The sequence below is a fragment of the Herpailurus yagouaroundi genome, unplaced genomic scaffold, assembly GCF_014898765.1.
Source record: "Herpailurus yagouaroundi ecotype Mexico unplaced genomic scaffold, PumYag 139, whole genome shotgun sequence".
Taxonomy (NCBI): Eukaryota; Metazoa; Chordata; class Mammalia; order Carnivora; family Felidae; genus Herpailurus; species Herpailurus yagouaroundi.
Window position 1 is genome coordinate 63,522,741 of NW_024412394.1, and position 27,485 is coordinate 63,550,225.

At 36.3% G+C, this 27,485-nt stretch overlaps 1 protein-coding gene across 2 annotated transcripts in view; it reads left to right on the forward strand.

Annotated features, from left to right (window-relative positions):
- The window catches only part of LIN28B (lin-28 RNA binding posttranscriptional regulator B), a 135,618-nt gene extending 108,463 nt beyond the window's left edge, over positions 1-27,155 (forward strand). For both annotated transcript variants that reach the window (XM_040474275.1, XM_040474276.1), the window contains one exon: positions 26,291-27,155. In XM_040474275.1, coding sequence (XP_040330209.1) covers positions 26,291-26,660 — 370 coding nt within the window. In that variant the 3' untranslated portion in view covers positions 26,661-27,155. The remainder of the gene's footprint in view (positions 1-26,290) is intronic.
- Positions 27,156-27,485: the final 330 nt, after the last annotated feature.

Below are 27,485 nucleotides of genomic sequence, written 5' to 3' on the forward strand. Positions count from 1 at the left end.
TTCAAGTTCCTTTGCATTTTTATATAAATTATAAATGAACTTGTCAACTGGGAATTTGATTGGGGTTGCATTTAACCTATAGAATAATTTGGTGAGAATTTCCTTCTTAACGATTTTGAGACTTCATATTTGTTAACCTGATATGTAACTATTTATTTAGGTTTTTTCTTTTTCTCAGCAATATTTTGTCATTTTTAGTATAAAAAGTCTTCCGTACCTTTTAAAAATGTATCCTTGAGTATTTATTTGGATGCTATAATACATAATCTTTTTTTTTCTTAATCTTGAGAGAGAGTATGCACCGAGGATGTGAGAGTGGGAGAGGGGCCAAGGGAAGGGGGCAGAAGGAGAGGGGCAGATGGAGAGGGAGAGAGAGAATCTTAAGCAGGCTCACATGAAGCCCATCTCAGGGCTGCAGGGCTCGATCTCATGACTGGGAGATCATGACCTGAACTGAAATCCAGAGTTGGATGCTTAACCCACTGAGCCACCCAGGTGCCCCTGTATATAATCTTTTAAAATTTTGTTGCTTGTTTGCTGCTAGTATATAAAATATAGTTGATTTCTTGACTACTATATTTATCTGTTAATTCTATTATCTTCTGTAGATCCTTTATGACTTTACATGTTAACAATCATGTTTGAAAATAAAGATAGTTTTCCTTCTCCTTTTCCATCTTTATGCCTTTTATTTCTTTCTTTTCTTTATTGTTTTGGCCTGGTGCACTGGCTAGGGACCTCAGTAACATATTATTTAGAAATGGTAAGAGTGGATATCCTTGCCTCCACAGCCTTTAGGGGAAGGTAATCAGTATTTCACTATTTTCATGATGGTAGTCCTTTGTCAGGTTAAGGAAGTTTTCTTCTATTCTAATTTCTGAGAGTTTATAATCATGAATGACCGTTGGATTTTGTCAAATGCTTTTCTCTGGAGATACTGAAAGGACCAGATGATTTTATCTCCTTTTATTCTATTAATATGGTGAATTAATTGACTTTTCTGGTGGTAATACCAACCATTATGTATTTCTGGGATAAACACCAGTTGGTAATAATACACAATTCTTTTTTTATATTGCTGGAATCTTTTTGCAAATATTTTACTAATGATTTGCATGTTCGTGTTCATGCAGGATACTGGTGCATAGTTTTATTTTCTTATATTTGTCAAGTTTTGGTATTAGATTATTTAGATCTTATTAATAATTTCTGTCTTCATACTGACAAAGGTTTTGTAAGATTGTATCATTTGTTTAACTTTTTTTTTTCTTTAAATGTTGGATAGAATTTACCAGTGAAAGCACTGGGCTTGAAGCTTTCTTTGTGATTTTTTTTTTTTTTTTTAAATTCAGTTTCTTTAATAGATGAAAGATATTATAGACATCTCCAGGGAAACAGAACCAGTGTAATCTATACTAAAATTTAAGGGTGCGTGGGTGGCTTCATCAGTTACATTTTTTATTTTGGCTCAGGTCATGATGTCATGGTTTGTGAGATTGAGCCCCGAGTCTGGCTCTGCACAGACATCAAGGAACATGCTTAGAATTCTTTCTCTCTCTGTGCCCCTCACCTACTCACCCTAGCACATATTGTATACAGTATAGTATATTATGTTATAGTGTATATACTACATATGTGCTATATATATTATTATGTAATTGGTTTGTGCTGTTGTGGAGATGGCAAGTTCAGATTTGCAGGACAGGCCAGGAGGCTGGAGACTTGGGGAAGAGTTGATGTTGTAGCTTAAATCCAAAGGCAGTCTGCAGGCAGAATTCTTTTCCTCAGGAACCTCAGTCATTTTCCCTTAAGACCTTCAACTGATTGGATCAGTCCCATCCACATTATGAAGGGCAATCTGCTTTACACAAAGTCTCTTGAACTAAATGTTAGTCACATCTAAAAATGGCCTTCACAGAAACATCTAGACTGCTGTTTGACTAAGAACTGGATACCATGTCCTAGCCAGGTTGACACATAACATTAACCATCTTAGAAGGCAATTCAAGGGTGCTTAGGTAGCTCACTCGGTTAAGCATCCCACTCTTGATTTTGGCTTAGGTCATGATCTAACAGTTTGTGGGTTCAAGCCCTGCATGAGGCTCTGTGCTGACAGTGAGGAGCCTGCTTGGGATTCTCTCTCTTCCTCTCTCTCTCTCTCTCTCTCTCTGCCCCTCCCTCACTTGCTCTCTATCTCTCGCTCTCAAAATAAATAAACATTTAAAAAAATAAAAAGGCAATTCAGGTTTTGTTTTCTTATGTTGTGTTTTTTCAAAGAATCGTCCTTTTTTATCTAAGTTGTGAAATGTTTTTTGCATAAAATTATTTATTTATAATATTAGTTTATATCCTTTTAATATCTGTAAGACACGTAGTAATTTTCCTTCTTTCATCCCTGATATTGATAATTTGTTTCTTGATCAGTCTTATTAGGAGTTCATTAATTTTATTTATCTTTTTAAATTAACTTTTGGCTTCGTTGTTTCTGTATTGTTTGTTTTCTATGTCATTGATATCTACTCAGTTATTTAATTCATATGACTTACTTTAGGTTTATTTTGCTCTTTTTCTAGAAAGCTTCTTAAGGTAAAAATTTAGATTATTGACTTTTTAAACTTTTCTAATTTAAACATTTAAAGCCTTAAACTTCCCTCTGGGTGCTGCTTTAACTGCATTGCAGAAATTTCAACGTATTTTGTTTTCAATTTCATTCCTGTTATGATTTCTTCTTTGATCTGTGTTATTTAAAAATGTGTCATATAATATCTAAAATATTTTGGATTTTCTGTATGTCTTATTTATTTCTAAATTTAATTACATTGAAACCAGAAAACATATTTTATAGAATTTCAGTATTTGAAATTCATGGAGACTTCTTTTATGTCCATTATGCTATTGTGGACAGCGTTCACTGTGCACTTGAAAACAATGCATATTCTGTATCTATTGAGTGCACTCATCTATAATGTCTTTTAGTAATAGTGTTGCTGAAATCTTCTATAGGTTTACTGATATGTGTGTCTACATGTTGTATCAATTACTGAGAAAGGGATGTTAAAATCCAACTGTAATTGTGAGTTTCTCTCTTTCCTTTGAGTTCTGACAGTATTTGCTTCCTGTTCTGAAACTCTGTTAGTTAGCAGATAAGTTGCATTCACAGTGGGAATATTATGCTTCCTGATGGATTGACCCTCCATGTTTACAAAATTTCCCGCTTCTTCTATATATATTTCATCTTGAAGTATCTTTTGTCTGATACTAATATAGCAGCACCAACTTTCTTATGATTATCCTGTGCAGGGAGTACTTTATGTTTCCTTGTAATTCCAACATATTTATGACTCTATATATAGTGTGTCTCCTATAGTCAGGATATAATTAGATCTTTTTTTTTTAATCAAACCTGACAGTCTCTACTTTTTAATTGGAGAACTGAGTCTATTTGTATTTTATTATTGATACATTTAGATACAGAGCCTACCACTTTGCTATTTGTTTTCTGTTTTTCTCATTTCCCCCCCTCTATTCTTTGTTTTCTGCCTTCTTATTGGTTAATGATGTTTCGTGTGCTATAAAATGTAAGAACCTAACAAAAGTATAATTTCATTTACCCCAGGGTCATCTTTTGTCACTATTGCATTGTACATTTACTTCAACATAACTTACAGATCCCATGAGTTAGTGTTATTAATTTTGCTTCACCTTGATATGTATCTTACAAGTATTTAAGAGTGGAAAATAGCATTTCATGTTGACGTACATATCACCCATCTCTAGTCCTCTTTACTTCTTTTTGTAGATGGAAGTTTCTGTGTGGTAACATTTCCCTTGAGCCTGAAGAAATTTTGTTTTTATAGCATTTCTTCTTGTGGAAGGCTGCTGGCCACGGGTTCTCTCAGATATCTTTATTTCACCCTCATTTTTGGAAGGCGGCTGTGAGATCACCACTGTACCACCAGTCTGCTATCTTACCCACATTTTTGATGGATATTTTTGATAGGTTCAGAATTTTCAATTGAAAGGGTTTTTTTGTTTGTTTAGTTTTTGTTTGTTTGTTTTTACTACTTTGAAGATGTTGTTCATTTATCACCTGGCCTCCATTATTTCTGAGAAGACATTAAATGTCATTAATTTCTTTGTTCCATGTTGTATATTTTTACCCCATCATCTCTTCTCCTTCTGAGACTCTAATTCATTTTTAACACACCATTTCCTATCACCCCACCGTCACAGAGGCTCTGTTCATATTTTTTCCTTTATTTTGTCTGTAATCAGTTTGAATTATGTTTTTTGTAATCTGTCTTTAAATTTATGGACTCTTGTTCTGCAGTTTCCATGATGCTGTTATCTAATCAGTGCAATTTTCATTTTAGATATAGCTTTCTGTTCTAGAATTTTCAGTTGGCTTATTTTTATGGTGTTTAGTTTTTCCTGCCAAGATTCCCCATTTTTCATTCATCATGTCCTTCTCTTTTATGTAGTTGAACATATTTATCATAGCTGTTTTGAACTCTTCTATTTCTAACATTTGGATCTTTTCAGGGTTTTTTCTGTTGAAGACTACTTTTTTCCTTGAACGTGGGTTGTGTTTTCCTGTTTTTTTACATGTGTAATAAGTTTTTGTACTGTATGCAGAGTATTGGGGCTGATAAGTTGTAGGGAGTCTGGGTTATTATCTACTTTACAATGCATTGAGTGTTATCTGGCAGGCAGTTGAATTACTGGTAGATATTTATTCTTCCAGCCTTGTTTTTATTCTAGGTTAGTATAAATCCATTTTGATTTAAGGTTCAGCCCTTCCTCTAGGGCATGGTCCTTAATTTCTAGGGCATGAGCTTATTGGGTTCTCAACTGAATGCCCAAGGTGCTGGGTTTAGAGTCCAGCATGGGCTCTCCACTCTAGTGGGTAGAACTCTGTAACTGTCAGTACCATGTGACCTTGGGTAGACAACAAACAACAGCCTCTGTCTGCTATGCTTTGTGGTCTCACTCTGTGTATAGCAGTAGGAGGTGCTTTTTTACATACCCCTCTTCTGCCTAGAAGTCTGTGCCGTGAATTCCAACTGCTTCATAAACCATGAGCTCAGATCTATATCTCTTGGGCTCACCGACACCACCATGCTGTGCTTAGGTTCCATCTCCTTGACCCTTTGTCCTGAAAGCCTACACAGGCCGAAAGTGGGTCAGACATGGCACTTACTTTAAATGTTTCCTTCTGTAAAACATCACAGTTTTCCACTGACTGTTGTCCCATCCACTGCCTATTGCCTCATATATCTTTTCCAGTTTAATAGTTGCTTACTGAAGAGCAAGTCTAGTAACGATAAGTCTGTCATGGTCAGAAGCATACTAAACCTATGTATTCTTAGTTTTTTTATATAATATGGAGGTGAAATATCTACATTGAAAAATCACAGGGGCACCTGGGTAGCTCAGTCAGTTAAGCATCTGACTCTTGATTTTGGCTCAGGTCATGTTCTCACAGTCATGAGATTGAGCCCCATGTGAGGCTCCGTGCTGAGCATGGAGCCTGCTTAGGATTCCCCCCCTCCCGCCCCTCCCTCACTCATGCTCTCTCTGAAAATAAATGAATAAATATTGTTAAAAAAACAAAAATTGCAGGTAGAAATTATTTATTTGTGGGTTACAAGTTGTTTTTTCAGCCTTACTGTGATACTGTTTCCAGAAACGATTGCTTCATAATGTCTTTTTTATATTTTGTTTTCCAATCTCATCAGCTATTTTTCTCATCACCTATTAAAAGATATGGTCTCCAAAGTTTTTTTGTATGTATGTATGTATGTATGTATGTATTTATTTTGAGAGAGAGTATGAGCAACTGAGGGACAGAGAGAGAATCCCAAGCAGGTTCCATGCTGTCCGTGCATACAGGGGCTCAATCTCATGAGCTGTGAAATCATGACCTGAGCTGAAACCAAGAGTTGACGCTCAACTGACTGAGCCACCCAGGTGTCCCTCCATGGTCTTTTTTTATATGCTTGATAATTCCATTTATATCTCAGCCTGTGGTAAAAATAAAAGGTACATGGTATGTTTTCTACTGTACTTCATCACTACCATCTACTATGTTACAACATGGGGAATTAATAAGACACTACACTTATAAGTGAGGTCTGGATCATTTGAAGAATGTTGTGTTTTCTCATTTTTAGATGGTCAATGTTTATGTTTTGATGTGTTATGCTACTTTAATTAAGGTGCCTTTCCTTTTTCTTAGTGTATATTGGTATACTCACACTAATTTTTATTCTAGTATTTCCTTGTACCTCTTCTTTTTTATTTTTATGTATTTGTATGGAATGGCTTTTCTTACATCCAAATTTATTTACTATAGACAATTGCAAGCAGTGTCTTCCAGTGTGGTTTGGTTTCTGCATTTTTTAAAAAATATGTTATTTTAATCGATATAAAATATTAATAAATTATTAATATTTATTATGTTATGTATTATATACATTATAATATGTATTATATTATTACAAGTAGATGGTAGTGATAAATATTATATTTATTAATATGATAAAATATTATTTTACTATAAATTACTTTTTTATATATTATAAAGAATATATATTATATATGCATTCATGTGTGTATATGTAGATTATATTATTTTAAATTTCTTTCAGCATACAAGTAAGACATTAAAAATATTTATTATAAAATGTAGACGTGGCCTGAATGTTAAGAACCATTGCTTTAAACACATCAAAACTTATTTATTTTACAGTCTGAATCTGATCAACCCAATTTCTGAAGTCTTTGGGTCTGACTCTACTGTCTGTAGTTCATGGTGCCCTATTTTCTTTTGTCTTTTTTTTTTTTAATTTTTTTCTTTAATGTTTACTTATTTTTGAGAGACAGAGCGCAAGCAGGAGAGGGGCAGAGAGCGAGGGAGACACAGAATCTGAAGCAGGCTCCAGAGTCCAAGCTGTCAGCACAGAGCCTGACACTGGGTTCAAAGACACAAACTGCAAGATCATGACCTGTGCCAAAGCTGGATGCTCAACTGACTGAGCCACCCAGGCGCCCCTCTTTTGTCTTTTATAATTTTTTTAACCAGTCATATTTCATGGACTTTTTTTTTTAATTTTTTAATGTTTATTTATTATGGAGAGAGAGAGAGAGACAGACAGACAGAGCATGAGCAGGGGAGGGGCAGAGAGAGGGGGAGACACAGAATCCGAAGCAGGCTCCAGGCTCTGAGACGTCAGCACAGAGCCCGACGTGGGGCTCGAACTCACAAACTGAAATCATGACCTGAGCCGAAGTCGGTCGTTCAACTAACTGAGCCACCCAGGCGCCCCTCATGGACTTTTATATGTAAGAATTCTTTTGCTCCTGGCTTAAAAGTTGCATTTTTTCTAGAGATTTTTTTGTTTGCTTTCTCATGTTCCTGGAGGCACTGTTACAACTGGGAACCATTTTATAATAAATTCTCAGTGTATGCTATATGCCCACTTGAACTGTGACACTATATACAGTCTGGGTTATAGATATCAGTTCTCAAGGGAGATTTGTTTTCTCTTCCTCTCAGCACCATGTTGGGGGTAGAAAAGTTTCCATGCCATCCCTGTCTTCTGGGCAAGTTTATTTTCATTTATCTTTACACTGTGAGTGCAATTTGGGGGGGTTACCAGCTCTGTGGGACAAGATCCTCCAATAAGACTCCCAGTGTCCAGACAGGTTCTGGACTTTGTTTCCTGACCCCTGTGCTCCCTCTGACCACCTCCTTACAGGGTCAAAGCTTAAGGTTGACAGTGTTCTCTGGTGCCTCCAGGGTGAGAGTCTGTTTCAGTGCTCCACTTACTGCCCTAGTTTCCTGCTTTCACTTCATTTTTTATTTCTAAGCATTCCTTACTTTGTTGCCTGATCAGTAATGCATTTCAAAAGATGTTTTAAAAATACTTTATCTAGTATTTTTAGTTGTTTTCAATGGTATGGTCAGAGTATATTTATATACTACTTTGAAAGGCATATAACTCATTGATTTTTTTTTCTTTTGTATGATTGAATTTTTATTTTTTGTTTTTGCTAATTTTGAGTATTGGAACATGTCAGTTTTCTTTCTATATTTGTGAATTTCCTGTTTGTGTCTTTTGAGTGCTTTTCTATTGGACTCTGGTGATTTTCAAAAGAATATGACATGTACAGCTTTGGAAAGGGCTTTCTGAGGAAGTGAAACTCCTCAGAAGACCTATTTCCTAAGATATGCATGTTGGACTTTGAGGAAGTTAAGTTTGATACTGACACTGCAGTTCAGTTACATTCCTTAATTCTTTTGTATGCAATGTATGTTTTACCTGAGGCTTCTTAATACCTCCGGCTTGCTAAATCCATCAACCTATTTTAATACATCTTATTTAATCACTGTCAGACACTTTCTCCAATACCAAACTGCAAAATGCATCATCTTTTTTTTTTAAGTTTTCAAAAAAAATGTATTCTTGAGAGAGAGAGAGAGAGAGAGAGAGAGCGAGCACATGAGCATGGGAGGGGCAGAGAAAGGAAGAGAAAATCCCAAGCAGGCTCCACAATGTCAGTACAGAGCCAACACAGGGCTCAAAGTCACAACTGTGAGATCATGATCTGAGACAAAATCAAGAGCTGGAAGCTCAACCAACTGAGCCACCCAGGTGCCCCGCATCTTCTTTTTTAACTAGGGCAATGCCTCTTTTCTTGCTTTCCTACTACCTCTCTGACCATTCCTTCTTAGATGCCTGTTTCTTCCACCTGAATGTTATTAAGTAGAAGTATTTCTGAAAACTTTGTCTGCATTCCTCTCTCACTCTTCACGGTGTGTTGGCTGACCTTCAGCCCCTGGCTTTAACAACTGTCCTTTCAGTCATGCCTTTCAGATCTGTGCCTTCCAAGTTCCAGACTAGTGTCTCCAAAGATGCACATCAGAGAATAGTTAACTTTTAGTTTTCTCCATTAACTACTTCTTTGAAAACTCCCTAAATAGTGATTACTCACACTTAGCCAGAAAGTAAAAAAGACCGTTCAGAAGATGACTAGATAAAGGGAAATTGAGTTGATTTTGGTGATTTTTGCCCAGTAGATGTGGCTTCTGCCATAGGGTTATGTGATAGCTCAGTGAGTGCCTGTTACTCTGTAATATTGCCTAGAGTCCATGACAATAATATTCAGTACAAAAAATATGTTACGTGAGAATTCATGCTTTTATTTCTTACATTAATCACAAAACACCTCTCTCACTTTAATGATACTGGCCTTTTGGTACTAAATACTCTACTTTTCACCCTTGGGCTCCAACAGCCTATAATAGTTTCCCTTTTCACTGCTTTTATTCTTCTATTACACATTTAAAAAAATAATAATACAGTGTGGGGCACCTGGGTGGCTCAGTCAGTTGAGCATCTAACTCTTGATTTCGGCTCGGGTCATGATCACAAAGCCGTGGGTTTGAGCCCTGTGTTGGTCTCTGCCCTGAATGTGGAGCCTGCTTAAGATTCTTTCTCCCTCTCTCTGCCCCTTTCCCCTGCTGGCACACCCTCTCTCTAAAAATAATAATTAAAAAAATTATACAGGGTGACTGATTTTATAAATTTTTTTTTCATTTATATTAATTGAGGTAACACTAATATGGTTATCACTGGTTGGTGATTGAGTAGGCCAAGTGCACTGATGGATATACCTGAGGTATCAGCATGACCAATGTTTGTTGTGGCATAAAGACAGAGACCTGGGGCCTATCTCCAAATGGATAAGAAGTTGAGGAAACTGTTCATAGGGTTTAAGAGAGTAAGCTTTATGTTTCCATTTTACTTTTAAAGGACAAAAAGACAGTGAAGATTTTATTTATTTTTATTTGTTTATTTATTTATTTTGAGAGAGTATGCATGAGCGCGTGTGAGCAGGGAAGGGGCTGAGCGAGAGGGAGAGAAAGGATCCCAAGCAGGCTCCATGCTGTCGGGGCAGAGCCTGATGTGGGCGCTCCATCCCATCAACCGTGAGAACATGACCTGAGCTGAAATCAAGAGTTGACCACTAAACTGACTGAGCCACCCAGGCACTCCAAGACATTGAAGATTTTAATAATTTCCCTTAAAAAATGTTTGTTTATTTATTTATTTTTGAGAAAGAGCATTCGTGCACACACCCCGGTGAGGGGCAGAGAGGGGGCGACAGAGGCTTCAGGCAGTCAGCACAGAGCCTGATGTGGGGCTCAAACCCACAAACCATGAGATCATGACCTGAGCTGAAGTCTGATGCTTAACTGACTGAGCCGACTGAGCTACCTTTCCCTTTTTTGAACCAGTGAAATAATGTAATAGTAATCACTATAAATGCAGTGATGAATGATCGAACTTATAGGAAAATCCATCAATATTGGAAGAGACCAGAAAGTAGGGTCGAAATGGCCTTGAGGAGATGAGTTGAGTTTTAGATTACAGGAAGACAACAAGTGGGAATAATTTGTGAGTGATCAGCATTCAGAAAATAATTTGTTAAGGGAAATGGATCAGATTTTCAAAGGGAAGAGGGTAGACAAGCTTGGTGAATCCAGGAAGTTACTGAGAATAAGATAGGAAAATAATGTCAAAAAACTAGGGGGTAAAACAACAAAATAGAGTATCCTGAAAGCCAGATGAAAGAATAGTTTATAAAATATAGGAATAGTGAGCAAATTCCCCATACATGAAACTGTATGATACACAGATTAACATATTTATATAATTTTCTTTTTTTTATAAAGTTTTCTGATAAGAGATTATTAAAACAAAGTTATTCTGAGATATGATTTTTAAGGACTCCAAAATATAATGCAGAAAAATACTGAACATTTTTAAGTGACCTACATACAGGAAAACATGTGTGGCATCTGCAACAAAGTAAATGAATTTACGAGTATTTCATCAAAATGCAAGAGTAGGAGATGGTAAAGAAAATCCCAGTGAAACAAGGAGTGTTAAATATAACTTAATTATAGAGCATGTATAAATATGCAAAATACCATTACTAGGCTGTTTACTTTATTCTCTTTACCGTTTTGGAAAGCAGAAAGTACTTTAAGCTTTTCCTGTTACTTATTTTTGCTCTTCCTCCTCCGCCCCCTAATTCATGAGAACTTCAGCTCTTTTACCATTAATTATCTTACCATGAGTGGGGTGGAAGTGCTTTGGATATAGAATATCCAAGATTAGGGAAAGAGATTGTACCTACTATTTATATAGAGCTTTGTAGTTTGCAGAGTATCTTAAAATATTTATCTCATTCAAGACCAGAGGCAATCACATGAAGTAAGTGGGAATTATTATCATCTTTAAAAAGGATTCCTGGATGATGAAACTTATTTACGGATGAGGAAACTCAGAGAGATTAAGTGATTTATCATGGATCACTGCAGTTGTAGGCTGAAATCTTGGGCTCTCCATTATTAGGTTTGTGGTCATGAGCAATGTATGTATCAACTTCAAAACTCAATTTTTTCACCTATAAGATGACAGGGTTTTAAAATAGTAAATTATAAAATATATTTAATATTCTCAATAATCTTGGTTTCCATTTTATTTTCCAAGTTACCCAACTTGCTTTCCTAAACGTATCTTCTAGTTATCCACTTCTGTCTTCTTACTCATGCCACATATATTCTGGCATGTTTTTCTTTCATCTGTATAAACCTTACTCATTTTCAATAAATTTTACCTAGCTTGTTTAGCCAGGCCAACTTCTTTATAAAACCATTCCTATTCTCAAAGACTGTGATTATATCTTCTCTTGAAAAGATATAACACTTTCTCTTACACCATTTATCAAATTCTACATGTTATTAGACATCAGCACACCAGGAAGAATAGTCATTACCATTTACCATCTGAGTCCAAGAAGCCCTTTTAAAAACACATTTTGAAGTCATTTTACAAATAATTTACAGATACAAAAGTAAAGGGATGTTGTGAAAAACAGCAGTATTAAAAATTACAGGAAAATCCTTTATTTCATATTTTTTTTGGTGTGAAGATATACATATCCAAAATAGGCAATTTCCTTTTAATACAAGTAATTGCTAATGGATAAGCCTGGAACACTCATCTTATAAATATTGATCCAGACTTCAAATGTATTTCTAAGAGATTCCAGCTTTATATTACCTCTGGTTCTTGCACTTATATCCTCAAAATGCAATGCTTTGAAAACTTTCCTGGCTCCTAGTTTTGTTGAAGAGAGGATGGTCGTTTTCTTCAGACTGTAATAGCAAAACATCTTCATTTTAGATATTGATTAGAATGATCAATCTTTTTTCATTTCTATGCTATTTATCTCCTTTCAGTCAGTGCCTTCAGCATTTGCCCACTTATGAACCATAGCAAGTAAATTTCCTAGTACAGACTTGATAAGAGGTGAAAGAATACTTTTAACAGAAATTTCTGGTCAAAAAAATTTTGCAGGATGACGCCCTCCTCCCTGTAGAATGACTAACTGAACAACAAATTTTATTGTTGTCCATGGAAATATACTGTTCACTCAGCTCTTCTTCAATTTGAGAAAATATACGTAGGGTATTAGCTTGTATAATAGCTCATAATCTGAGGTTTAGTTTATATAGTTAATTTCACCTTCATTATTCGTCTGGAGTACTGCTGTCTGGTTTTTGGTGGGTTTTTTTGTTTGGTTTTTTTTTTTTTTTTTTTTTTTTTGTATTTGTGTTCTTACTCATCTAACAGTTGTAAAACATCTTTTGTCATTTTCTTCTCTTTGCTATTATGGACAGAAGATGAAAAATTCTGAATTCTCAATGGTGTTCAGTGAAAGGTTAAAAAGAAAAAGACGACAAAAATTCTGTCTTCTGAGTTTGGGCAATGCAGTAAGAAAGCTGAAAGATGATGAAATACTGATGATTTATTTCAATATTTTATCATCCTTCTGAATGTATTATATACATTATTTAAAGAATTTTTTCAGTGAAAGCCTTACATTCAAAATGGTCATTTCCCAGTTATCAGATAATTGTTAAGTTGCATAATTAATAGAATATTATGGAGGCAGTGCAGAATCAGTTAAACTGATTAAGTTCTGTGCAAACAGTTTTGAGGCAGTGAAGTGATGATATATATAATCTTGATTCCAGATGAACATGTCGCTTAATTGATACTAGGTTTATGAAATTAGAGAAGATTGGGGCTATTGAGTCTGGATTTCAGAAGTCCTCTGTCCCCCCCTTTTTTTCCCCCCATTATCTGAGTTCCTTCTGGTCTCAGTTGCCTCTCCTCCCAGCTTGGACCAGCTCATTTCAATGATGTTTTTACGAGCAAAGTTAAGTTACCCCATCCTCCTCCTATCTTTTACCAGCATCCACCTTACCAATAGCAACTCTAGAGAAATTTGGGTCTCTTCAGACTCCCATTGCCTGCTCACTACCGGGCTGGTGAATATTCCTTGGTGAAAGTTATAAAACCAGGCTGAGTTGCTCATTATAGGGTAGAGAGATTCCAAGATCTTTGTTCAAATTGGGAGAGAATCAAGAGAATTCAAATACTAACACCATCTTGCAAGGGAGATAGAAAGTTAGTTAGTATTAGAGCTAAGAAGAAGAGCCAAAGATTCCTGACCTTTGTTTCAGTGTTTTCCACCATAGTGAGTTGAAAAGTCAGCAAGCTGAGGGGGAAATTATATAAAATATGAGATAAGAGAAAAAGCATTAAGGTGGCATGAAGGCCTGTATGGGAAATATTTTTTCTCCCCACCTGCCAGCTTTACTGTGGTCTAATTAACAGATAAAATTATAAAATATTTACAGTACATCATGATGATTTGATATACGTATGCATTGTGGAAGGGTTCTACCTGTTCAGTTAACTACCACATTCATCACCTCACATATTTATCTTGCTTTTTCTTTTTTTGGCAAGGACATTTAAGTTCTACTCTCTTAGGAATTTTCAGTTATACAATACAGTGTTATCAACTATAGTCACCATATTATCCATGAGGTCCTCGGACCCTATTCATCTTATAGCTGAAAGTTTGTACACTTTTACCACATTTTCCCCACTTCTCCCTGCCCCCAGCCTCAGCAACCACTTTCCTATTCTCTGTTTCTAGGAGTTTGACTTTTTTTTTTAATTCCACATAAGTGAGATGATACAATATTTTTCTTTCTGTGTGTGTGTGTGTGTGTGTGTGTGTGTGTATACACACACACCACATTTTGTTTATCCATCCACCAGTGAACGTTTAGTTCATTCCTATGTCTTGGCTATTGTGAATAATCTTCAGTGAACATGGAGGTGCAGATGTCTCTTTGAGATAGTGATTTCATTTCCATTGGGTATATACCCAGAAGTGGAATTACTGGATCATACGGTAGTTCTGTTTTTTATTTTTTTGAGGAATATCCATGCCGTGTTCCACAGTGGCTGCACCAGTTTACATCCCCGCCCCCCAGCAGTGCACAAGGATTTCCTTTCCTCCATATTCTTGCTAATACTTGCTTTATCCTCTATCTTTTTGGTACAGCCATTCTAACAGGTGTGAGGTGATAACTCATTGTTGTTTTGATTTGGATTTCCCTGATAATTAGCAATGTGGAGCACCTTTTCAGGTACCTGTTTCCCATTTATATGTATTCTTTGGGAAAATTTAAATTTTTGTATTACTTTAAGCTTCTTTTTAGCGAAGTTGAAATTCCCGGAAGAGCAAAATGTTTCAAGGTATAGGAAAAATAAGATCAATGAAAATAAACACAACAACTAATATTGGACTCAGTAACCCTGAGGAATAAAGTTAGTTGTGCATTTATTTTCTCTCTTTTCTAGGTCTTAGGTGCTTAATGAGTAAAGTCAAAATGATGTCGTAATGATCTTTGCATCTCAACCAGTGGCTTCTGTGGTTGTGTGTTTACTGTATAAGAATTAAAGGATAATTTTCAAAAATGGTAATATCACGACTCTGATACAGATATAAAATGAACAAGGGTTAAAGATTTTGTTTAATTCAATTAAATGAGGAAAACAGGCAACCCTTTGCGCGGGGCTCGAGATCATGACCTGAGAGATCATGACCTGAGCCAAAGTCAGATGCTTAACCCAATGAGCCACCCAGCCACCCCGACAGCCATTTTTTTTTTATAACCATGGCTATGTGTTCACAGGGTCACAGACTTTAAATGTTCCGTAGGGAAACAAGATTCCTTAAGGGATCAGTGACCAGAGAAAAGATCTTATAGATGCCCTAGCAGCTTGACCATCAAGCTTTAGTCATGTAAACAGCTGGGTAACATGAAGAATGCTGCAACCAGTAAGGAGGAAAAAAGAAGTCGCCATGAGGCCAAGGATACCTTACATGGCTTTACATTAAGTTTTAATTTTCAGGATGAGACTTCTACAGAGAGGATGTAATATCACCGTTTTTGGAGGTTATCTAAACAGTAGCAATTTTCCTTATTCAGTTTTCACCTACCTACCTACATGGTGAACACTTGAAGAACTGCTGGTTCTTTGCAAAAGGCAATAAAAGGTAGATAGTCACAGGAAAACCAATTGGGCTGGAGGGGAAGTGGACAGAGAGCATCTACTTTGCATCTGTACTTCATCATTTTCCTCAGCAGTAGCTGGTGCTGGAACAGGAGATCAAACTTATTGATCATTAGAAGCCTTTCATTGGTGATTTCAGCAGAATAGTTTTAACTCTTGATTCCCAAGTGGTTATAGAGATGGACATGGTTTAGCACAGTCTACTTTTGCCTCCTGCACATGAATTAATCCTGAGGATACATTTTGGACAGATCACACCAAGCAACGTGCTCTAGAACAACAGGCCCTCTATAAGTACGTTTAATGGTACCCATATAAACATTGTCAAAATGGGAAGTTTACATGTAGTTCTTACTAATTCAGTAATATAGCAGTAACTCATTGTTAATGTTAATTTATTAATACAACAATTGGAAAGTGTTTAAACTCTCTTATGTCCCTAGAAACTCAAATACATAGATACTTGCACGAAAACAAACAAACAAATAAACATCGATACTTGCACCAAGGGTAACTCAGTCTCAGAAACTTCAAAGCTTTCAATAACCCATTTGGCTACATAATAAAAACTCACTTGACTAAAACTAAGCATTTTCTAATCTAGCCCTCTTATTGCCTCCAGCTTGCAAACACCCAGCATAAATCTGAAACTGTTATCTAACCTTCTCCTGTGTAGTTCATCACTCATGTCACTGAAATTGATTCTTGACCTCTGTACATCTCTCTTTCCTTTGAAATTTCTCATGCTGTCTCTTCCTTCTATATTTTAACAGAGAGAACTTTGACAAAACATGAGCTAGTCACTTTTATTTTGTAGTCTTTGTTTTATATACCTTAAGGTATTTTTATTGTGTATTTGAATTCTTTTGTGTATTGTTTTGACGTTTACACCCATTTGTCTAGATAACAAATTACTGCTTCCCATATCAAGTAATCATGATGAAACTACTCGTAGAATTGCTTGTACTTCTGGCAACATGTTTAATAGTAATAAAAAAAAATTCAACATACACATAAAGAGAAAGGTATCACTTCAGAATGACTTGTAAAATAACATCAGCATAAAAATAAGGCTGGTTTACAGAGCCAAAGAAAGAAATCCTGCTATGTGCAAGAAAAAAACATTTATAAAAGTTGACACAAAAACAGTAGTGGAATTGTATTTGTCCAGGCTGAACCCATGCTTATTTACAGCACATGTCACAGCTCTGATGCTAGTGATGTGAAATGGTCTAGTGAAAAGCAAGCAGCCCTGGGGTTTTAACTTCTCAGGAAGACTGCTGTAATAGATAAATGAACCAACATTTTCAGATTGCATATTATAACCTGATTCTCCCATCTAAGCAGACACCCAGTTTTGACCATTTCTGGTTAAATATTGAATGTCTTTCTTTTCCTTTATATATGATACCAGCAGTAACCTAAACATGCTCCATACCTAAAGGTTACTGTGACCAAATATGGTAGATAAACTGTCCTTGGTTCTAACAAGGATGAATTTAATCTGCCGTTTGGAGAGTTAGCAACGCTGCCACTATAGAACTGCTTGTGGCATGTGCACGTGTGTGAGTGTGTGAGTGTGTGTGTGAGAGAGCGAGAGAGAGATAGAGAGGTCCTGAGCAGGACACTCTCCTTATTTGGGTTGGATCATAAAAGCAGTGTTGGCAGAATGTCCACTGCATGTGAGGATTGGGTCCTATTTCATAACAGACTTCTTTTACTCCCAAGAAATTGGAAAGCATTAAGTTATCTGTGTTTAAGTACATCTTTCTCCTTGTTTTTTCAACTTTTCCATTAGCCAGAACAGATTACCTGTCTGGAATGTTGTTTGTTACCCACAAGAGAGATAGCGTTTGTATTTCAAATACAGATTTAACATATGACCTGGAATTCATTATTATGCTCCTTCTCAAGCTATGGTACAAAGTAGCAGACTCTGAACAAATGATTATTGTTCTGTGGGATTGCCACAAAATCTACCAAGTACTTCTGCACATAATGGAATGAAATACCAAAATGTCTGGCTTATAATTATACCTGATTGAAGTGCCCTTACATGAAAAAGGCTTCCTTTGTGCCTGTTTCTCCTATGATTTCCTTCCCCTTCCATGTCCTTCTCTCTCTTAAAACTGCTACATGTTCTGTCCCTACTTTGCTTGAAACCCATTCATCACATACCTGCCCCCCACATTTTCCATCTTGTCGTTTTCATAAGATGATGAAAGGTTGGCAAATAGAGCTATTACTATATTTTAGCTGGTTTTCAAGGTACTTTGGTGCATTTTTGGCTGGCATTATGATATAGACAACAGACCATGGCATTAATCAGAGTGAGTGTCCCAAAACTAACAAACATGGCAGCCAGTCTGAAAAGCAGTCGGAAGACATCAAACAGCATAAAATATGTAAATATATAAATCTTACCATTCAGCTATTTACATACACTTCACTACTATCTAGTACAGAGTTGTGCTGCTTTTTTTTCTATGTTGGAAGTGATTGCCTCCCAAATGATGAAGGTATGTTTTTATTTTCTTCTTGTTTCCAGTGTTAGTCTTGAGACTAAAGATCATCCAATTTTCATTACTGTTGATGAAATTTTCTTTAATAAAGCATTGTCATAATCTTATCCCTAGTTCTCTGAGATATAATTGAAATTTTTTTAATTTGTTGCCCTGGGAAATTTGTCTCCTTTTCATTCTGGAAACTTCTATTCTTTAGTCTGGATTTCCTTTTTAATATTATTTTTCTGATATTTTTCTCCTGCACATAACAGATAGTCTTAAGTGCTTTCTTTGTTTTTCATTTCAATTTATGAAAATGATTACATAGGTATCACAAACAGTTGAACTCACTAAATAGGCAAGGTATCTAGATAATTTCCCATCATAGAACCAGGTGATAAAAGAGGATAGAACAGTAGTTGGTAAGTAAAAACTACCCTCTGAACTCAGTGCAGACCCCAGATCAGTTTAGTTAAATGTTCTGGAAACTGAGGTTCCGAGGATGCCTAGAGTATTTATTTCTACCGCCAGCAGTTTTTTTATTTTAGTTTATTTTTTGTAGTAATCTGTACACCCAACGTGGGCTCAAACTCAACCCTGAGATCAGGAGACATGCTCTTCCAACTGAGCCAGCCTGGCACCCCTCCACTGGCAGAAGTTTTAGAGTTTTGAATTCCCATTAGTTCTGTGCCACAGCAGACGCACTCTTACTCTCACTAGAAGCAGGCAACATAGAGCCATCCAGACACCTGCCGTTTACTGTGCACCAGAAAGAACTGAATGGCAATCACACTGACTAAATTTTGCTTTTTAAAAATAATACTGAAAACCGACCCTTAGGGTGGTGTAACTAGCCAGTTTTCTTTCAGCCGTCTATCACCTGAGAAGATTTCAAAAAGTACCAAGGCCAGGGCCTCCACCCTCAGATATTATAATTTAATTGGTCTGGAGTAGTGCCTGGGCATAAATATTTTTTAAAAGCTTCTGAGATGGTTCTAGGACTGCTGGCATACAAGTTCACTGTTGGATGATGAGCATTAATAATGAAGGTCAAATTACAAAATGGAGATGGAAGTTTATAATTGCTCTTTTTCTAATTACACAAATAATATATAAATTCTTTCTTATTGTTTAAAAAAGAAACTGTATGGGGCGCCTGGGTGGCTTGGTCGGTTAAGCGTTGACTTCGGCTCAGGTCATGATCTCACAGTCCGTGAGTTCTAGCCCCGCGTCGGGCTCTGTGCTGACAGCTCAGAGCTTGGAGCCTGTTTCAGATTCTGTGTCTCCCTCTCTCTCTGCCCCTCCCCTGTTCATGCTCTGTCTCTCTCTGTCTCAAAAATAAATAAACGTTTAAAAAAATTTAAAAAAAAGAAACTGTATGAAAATTAATATAAAAATGAAAGTCCCCCTTCACATTACCTGTCTTCTCCTCAGATGTAACCCCTGTTAATTTATGGTTTATCCTTCTAGTAGTTTTTCCATGCATTTAAAAAAATGCATACAATTACTTATAACCATGTACAGTGTTTTTGAAGCATAAGTAGGATTATACTATATTTGTGTGTTATCTTGCAGTGCTATTTTTACTTAATTTATCTTGAGATATTTCCATGTGAATGCATACAGATCTACCTCAGTTAAAAATAATATTGTTTTACTTCATTTCTTTTAATAACTGTGGTGTTTCTCAGTGTATGTGGCTTCTAATTTCTTTTTATTTTCACATATTTACAGCTCAGTGGTAGAGAGCATTGACCATAGCAGACTACCTGGTTTTGACTATAAGCATTTATCATTATTGTTAGTATTATCATTTAACTTTTCTATTTTTTACCTATATGAGCAGCACTATATTAGAATACATTTCTTTTTCTGTAATGTTTATTTATTTTTGAGACAGCACAAGTGGGGGAGGGGCCAAGAAAGGAGGACAGAGGATCCAAAGCAGGCTGTGCACTGGCAGGCTGACAGCAGCAAACCCAATGTGGGACTCGAACTCACAAACTGCGAGATCATGACCTGAGCTGAAGTTGGACACTCAACAGACTGAGCCCCCCAGATGACCCTACAATATATTTCCAATACAGTAAAATATTTCTGTAAGCAAATTTTTAAAGAGTTAGCACTGTTGGGTGAGAGGGTATGTGCATTAACATTTGAAATGTACTGTCAGTCAAATTGCTCTCCAAAAGAGGCCTTCTCAATTTACATTCACTGCAACCAATAGAATCTCATTCCAGTATTTATTTCAAGGCCTAAACAAATCATTCACGTTGTAATATGACTTCATGGGATAACTAAAATGTCAGGGTCTTTATTTTGACTGGAATTTTATTGAGTTGGTTTGATAGCTCTGATTATAACAGGTCATCCTGAAGTTCTGACTTCACAGCCTTAAACCTATGGTTAAAGAAAATGGAAAAATTATTTATTAATTTGTTAGATAAAACTTTTCAACCTATGCAGTACAAGAGGCATAGAAATAAAACTGGGCATTGGCATTGAAGAGTCTGGACTGGATTAGCTCCAACCTTCAATGTCCCACCTGGGACCATTCAAAGAAGGATGTTCATATCCCCCCCCCCCCCCATCATAGAGATAGAGCAGTAACCTAAATCTCAAGAAATAATCTACTTCAAATCTGTGTGTGTGTGTGTGTGTGTGTGCGCGCGCACATCTATACAATGTAGATATTGTAGTACCTCATAGGGTTTGGGGGAGGATTAAATTATATAATACATTTGAAACCTGTTGCACAGTGTCTCTGGAACATAGTAAGATTTTAGTGAATTGAACCTCATTCTTATTTCTATTGTTATTTTAATTCTGTTAACAGTATGTTCAATCCTACTCTGTATAGATCATTTTATTTTTAGCATGAGTTAGAGGTACCTGGGTGGCTCAGTCAGTTAAGTGCCAGACTTCGGCTCAGATCATGATCTCACAGTTTGTGAGTTCGGGCTCCGCATCTGGCTCTGTGCTGACAGCTCGGAGCCTGAAGCCTGCTTCGGATTCTGTGTGTGTGTCTCTCTCTCTGCCCCTCCCTTACTTGCACTCTGTCTCTCTTTCTCAAAAATAAATAAACATTTAAAAATTTTTAAAAAAACAAATGCTTATTTTTAGCATGAATTAAGGTAATTTAGGGGGATACTGGCTTCTGTATTTCAGAAGATACAAATAATTTTTTTTCTGGTGTTAAATATGTATTTGTTTCAGAAGAATCTTTTTAAAAATCACAAATCACCACTAACCACTACTTTTTATAATCTCAATGTTTTTACCCACTGTACTTAAGAAAAATATATAAAAATTAACCTTACTAAAATGTTTTATTGCTTAATTGGCTTATAGTCTTAACAGTCTAGATATAAGAATGAAATACAAAGAAACAGATTCATGTAAAGGACAGATGCTTTAATAGAGGTCAGAAAATGTGTGCTCTATAGAAAGGCCTTTCTGACTCTGTGATTCATCAAAGTTTTCTAACTCTCCTCTTGGTATGTTGGGGCAGATCCTGTGAAGTGAATAAACTATACCCAGTATAAGTTAAGAATGTGTGGACGCCTGTATCGAAACAAATTGGGCCTTCTGGAAGAAATCTGTGTCTCTTCCCCTCAGGAGATACAGGGTGGGCAAATTGCTTCCAACAAAAGCTACATGCCTTTTCTTTAGCTCTCTTGAGTTCTTTGATGGCATTTCTCCTATCCACCTCCCTCCTACTGTCAGACTGGTATTGAGCAATCTCAGGTGTTTGGGTTGGTCAGCACACAGTTGGATTAGCTATCAAGTGTTCAGTCGTATTAATATAGAAAACTGTAGATTTGAATGTCATTGGTACCATTTTCGGATTTTAGTTGGACTGTATCAGGATAAACAGTGACAAGCAATCTCTTCAAAGAGTCAATTATCCTTTCTCCAAGTTAGTTTCTGGAATTCTTTCTAATCTGTGACTTCTCTGGTCTCCCATTTGGAAATTGTATTGATCGTTTTCCACATAATTCTTTTCCAGGGATTTGTATGTCCTCTTTTCTGCGTTCAACCCTTCTTCCTGCCCTATACCTTGCACTTTTTTTTTCCACTCTATTCTCTCTCCTTGATACCACTGTACTTACTGTTGTTCAGTATTTGTTCCTGAGAAGCTTACAGATCACTGTATCCTTATCTTTAATGCCCCTTCCAACCCCCCAAAATGTAGATTTATTTTTCCATATAAATTCTGTTAGTTAGTTAGTTTATTTAGGAGGAGAGAGCAGGGAAGGGGCAGAGAGAGAGGGAGAGCAAGAATCCCAAGCAGGCTTTGCACTGTCAGCACAGAGCCTGATGGGTCTTGATCTCAAACCATGAGATCATGACCTGCGCCAAAATCAAGAGTCAGACACTTAACCGACTGAACCACCCAGGCACCCCTCCGTATAAAGTCTTATTAAATTAGCACTTTGAAATACTTAGAAGTGCCTAAGTTATATTTTTCAAATTACACTTTTAGGCAAAGCTGGCTCTCTGTGTGTGGTGTCACCCCTCTGCCCAACTTTTTATCACTTTTGGGATCCAGGGGGAACATAGGATTGGTGAATTATTTCATCTAAGTCATTGAGGTATCATTTAAAAATTAATGTCTATATTCTAATCTACTAGTTTTCAGTCGGATTCTGTTCTATAACCATTGTTACCATTATCATTTGAAAATATAATTATTCTGTGGTTAGATCCCAAAAATGAGAATTTTTCTAAGGGTCATAGCAGATCTAAATTCTGATTTCAGGGGCGCCTGGGTGGCTCAGTTGGTTAAATGTCTGACTTCGGCTCAGGTCATGATCATGCGGTTCATGAGTTCAAGCCCCACATCGGGCTCTGTGCTGACGGCTCAGAGCCTGGAGCCTGCTTCGGATTCTGTGTCTCCCTCTCTCTCTGCCCCTCCCCCGCTTATACTCTCTCAAAAATAAGCAAAACATTTAAAAAAAATAAATAAATTCTGATTTCAGAATCAGAGTTCTAATTTTTATTTTGAAATCCTCACTACTTTGCATGTTTTGATTAACTTATTAACTAATGTAGTTTTTTGAGCTTAATTTATTAAGATCCACCTAATTACTTATTTCATAATGTAATAAAATATTTGCAAAGCCCTAAAGGATTTCCTTTGATTTATTTTGCCATTGTAGGTGCTTCTGTCCTACTATATCTATTGTTGGCATTCTCGTTTCATTTAAAAATTTTAATCTTATTTTGATAGTCTTTTAAAAAATTGGCTTCAATTTGATTATTTTCCATCTTAAAAAGCATCTTAAGTAAGAGGTAATATTTGTAGAATGTGCTAGCTCAGTAGAATTAAAGTATTTATAATAAGAACTTGATAAAGTTTTAAGACTAATCTGAACATTTTTATTTTACTTTATGTTTAATATGTGAGAAAATGCCCAATGTGCCATTGGTTCATAGTTTTATAAAATACTTAACCATGAATGATTTTACTTTTTATGGTTGGCTATCAGAATGTATAATGAAGTGTGATTATAGTTTTCTTCATATATAGTCTTTTACTTGTGGACCTAGGTCTTTATATTAAGCATGTAGCCATACAAGGGCACACATGCCATTTTCATTCTCACGTCAAATGTAAAATTCATTCAAACTAACAAAAGCAAGCTGATTTGGAGAGGTGTGGACAGTGAACAAAGGAGACAAGTACCATGTAGAGCTTGTATGGGGAGTGTGGTGTGGTATCATTTGTGTGCTAAAAGGTAGCTGAACATTTCCATTTTGGTGTCAGTCCCTTGGGAAGGACGGGGTTTCATAATGGGGTGTGATCTGCCCTCTTAGTAAGAGTGATTGACATTGAATGATTAAATAGAAGAGGAGAATAAATACCACTCCTCCCCTTTTAAGACTAAGCACATATACACTGAATGCAAATCTTTTCAGTGTAGAAGACAGTCTGGCCTAATGATAGCACATACTGAAAAGCTAGGAGAGTGAATTAACTGAGCAGATCAAAATGCAAGGAAACCCAAATTATATAGTATCCTTAAAAATAACTTTTAAAACCTGAAGGTAATGGTAAATGCACATACAGAATATGATGGAAGACCCCATTTGTAAAAGTGGAATCCTGACATTAGCTCTTGGTAAATGCATGGGCAGAATGGTTCCCTGAATTGGATAACACAGTGCTTACCACAGTGACTGATGAAATTGATGTGTCCGCAGGAAAGCATGTTCTATTACTGAAGGCTTTAACCTATTTTCTCCTCTTCCACAATGAGTTCCTGAGTGGATGTTATTCTCAAGGAAGTGCATTTAATTCAAAAGAAGATATTTAATCGAAGGGCAGATTTAATTTAATTTAAGAATTCACTTATCCGTAGAAAAGAGAACTCTGTGGGAAAACATTATTATAAGTGATATGGTTATATATTTCAAAGATACCATTTTTAGTGTGTTATTTGGGGGACCTGAACTTCAGTCATTCATTGGTAATATTATTATTATTCTTTAATTTTTTCATTATCTCTTAGAACACATGGCTAAAACAATTTGCATCTGGATCATAATATTTGTTTTATTAATTTATTATATTAAGGTGTATAATTGCACAAGAAGTAATCAGAAAAAGTGGTTTCTTGGTTCTTCCCTTAAAATTTTGAAAATATGATGCACTCCTTTTCCCTGGGATAAATACTTGTTAATTATTGCAAAGAATAAAAGCCCATCTTGTGAATCCATTATTCTAAAATCTGAAAGGTAATATTGGTAACTGAAGAAACAGTCCATACTTATCCTAGTATTTGCCAGGTAAAAAACTAACCAAACAAAAAACACCCTCTGTGACTTGTCTCAGAAAATAGAATACTAGTGCTCAGTAGGTTAGTAGTAGCTTAGTTTGTCTTTGAAATATATGGTAGTATAAGTTGTTAAGCTTGCTCTCCTTTTGTTCCCGCCTAACAATGTAATCAATTATAATTATTTTATTGTCAGTATAGTCTTAAGTTGATGCTCACAGTTACCACTTATTTGCTATCTTTTTAAAAAATTTTGTGACCTATTGTTTGTGCTTCATATTAAGAATTATGGGATCATAAATGTATTTAAAAATAAATTTAATTATTATTATTTTTTTAACGTTTATTTACTTTTGAGACAGAGACAGCGCATGAACAGGGGAGCGGCAGAGAGAGAGGGAGACACAGAATCCGAAACAGGCTCCAGGCTCTAAGCGGTCAGCACAGAGCCTGACGCGGGGCTCGAACTCACGGACCGTGAGATCATGACCTGAGCCGAAGTCGGACGCTTAACCGACCGAGCCACCCAGGCGCCCCTAAAAATAAATTTAAAATAGAAAGCTCTTAAAACATTTCATTTGGAGACAAAACAAGCAAATTCTATACTCAACAAGTGGATTAAAAACCTTTTTAAATGTACAATATTATGTTCTTTATATTTTTTGAATGTAAAATATTCAAAGAAAATCTGACGAAAGCTGAGCAAATATATATCTCTCAAATAATTGACTTGTTCAGCTTTTAATTTTTTTTAATGTTTATTTATTTTTGAGAGAGAGACAATCTAAGTGTTTAGAAGCTTTCTTCTATAGCTTCTTCTGATTCAGATACTTACTTTATTGCTCTAATATCACTTCATAATTTGCTAGATATCACTCACCATAGACATCTGACTTCTTATAGATCAGATTTCACCACATTACTTAATATGTACAAAGGAAAAAATTCTTCCAGTTCAGCTGGTTTCCACAGTCAACATAATTAACACCCAAAGAAATGTTAAACTAACAAAATTTAATTTGGTCTATAATTTTCTCAATTGCTGAGTGCATTGCAGTGCATACTATTATGTTAACAGCTTTATTTTTTAATGGACTTCTTTTTAAAGCTAGCTGGTCATTTTTTGTTGACCATTGGCTGCCCTCTAGTGGACTACAACTGTTCTTTTAAAATGACCTCTCAAACCTAAAAAAGAAAAAAAGTCATTTCTGTATGGAAGTGTGACTAGTCTTTCATGTTTTAGTACTCTTGTTTTTCATTGACTATTATGCTTAGCACAATTAGCTTTATAACTTTGTTAGAGCATTTTGCCAAAGACAGTCTTGAAAGCAACTGGCATGAAAAATAGCCATTCCATACTCATTAATAAGGACATGTTAAAAGAGGCTGATCTCATTGATAGTGTATTTTGGCATTTTTAAAAACTGTACAATGTGTTTTATGACCCGTGCTCCCTGCTTCTAAGACGTTTTCCTTGTTCTTGTTGCAGATGCTACAACTGTGGCGGCCTTGATCATCATGCTAAGGAATGTAGTCTACCTCCTCAGCCAAAGAAGTGCCATTACTGTCAGAGCATCGCGCACATGGTGGCCAACTGCCCACATAAAACTGTTGCGCAGCCGCCTGCCAGTTCTCAGGGAAGACAGGAAGCAGAATCACAGCCATGCACTTCGACTTTTCCTCGAGAGCTGGGGGGAGGGCATGGCTGCACGTCACCGCCGTTTCCTCAGGAGGCGAGGTTCGAGATAGCAGAATGGCCAGGCAGGTCATCTCAAGAAACTTCCCTGGCGAAGTCCTCTGCAGTGCTGGAAGAACCAAGCAAAAAGGGGCCTTCCGTTCAAAAAAGAAAAAAGACATAACCCTCCTTCTGAAATGTTACCGATTTCTTTCCCCAGTTGGGAAGTCTACCTCATGCAAGTACAGGGGAACAGTATTTCACAGCAGCAGCTGATTTGGGATTTTTAACTACTGTTGAGGAACTGTGAATTTTTTTAAACAGACAAATCACTCTAAGCAAATTACATTTGAGCAGGGTGTCATGTTTTATGTGACTCAGAGAATGAAATACTATGTATATCTATATGTGCATGTGTGAGAGGGAGAGAGCCTGAGTCCGTATGTGTGTGTGTGTAGGAGGATTTTCTGTAGGAATGTAGACATATATATAAAGCGGGTTCGTCTTTATATATGTGTGTATAGAGATACAAGCACACACCCTCCCTCACAGAATTGGACATTCCCAAGAATTGCAAACCCATATGAAGCATTTTAGATGGTTTCAGAGATAATCCCTGGAGATTTTTCTTCAAATACCACTCCCTTTATATTACATGAAAATAAACACATGACTGTTACCTTTTGTGTGAACCAAAGGCTACTTCAGATCTCAGAGCTGCCAATCATATGGTACTAAAGGTTTTAAGTCATCAGTTCTCCCAAGTATGGGATTGCCTCTCTTTCCTGATGTCTATAGAGGGTCTCCCCTACCCCAACGCCCTTTGAAGGCAGTACCTTAACTCCATATGCCTCCGACTGCCATAAGCTCTTTTGAATCTGGGATCCATAACTCCAGAAAAGACAATGAATGTGTAATTACTGTGCCGATATTTCGATGTTTTTAATTCACGTGTTTTGACTGTAAATTAGATGCCTACTAAGAAAAATGAAGGGGGAGGGCAATGTAC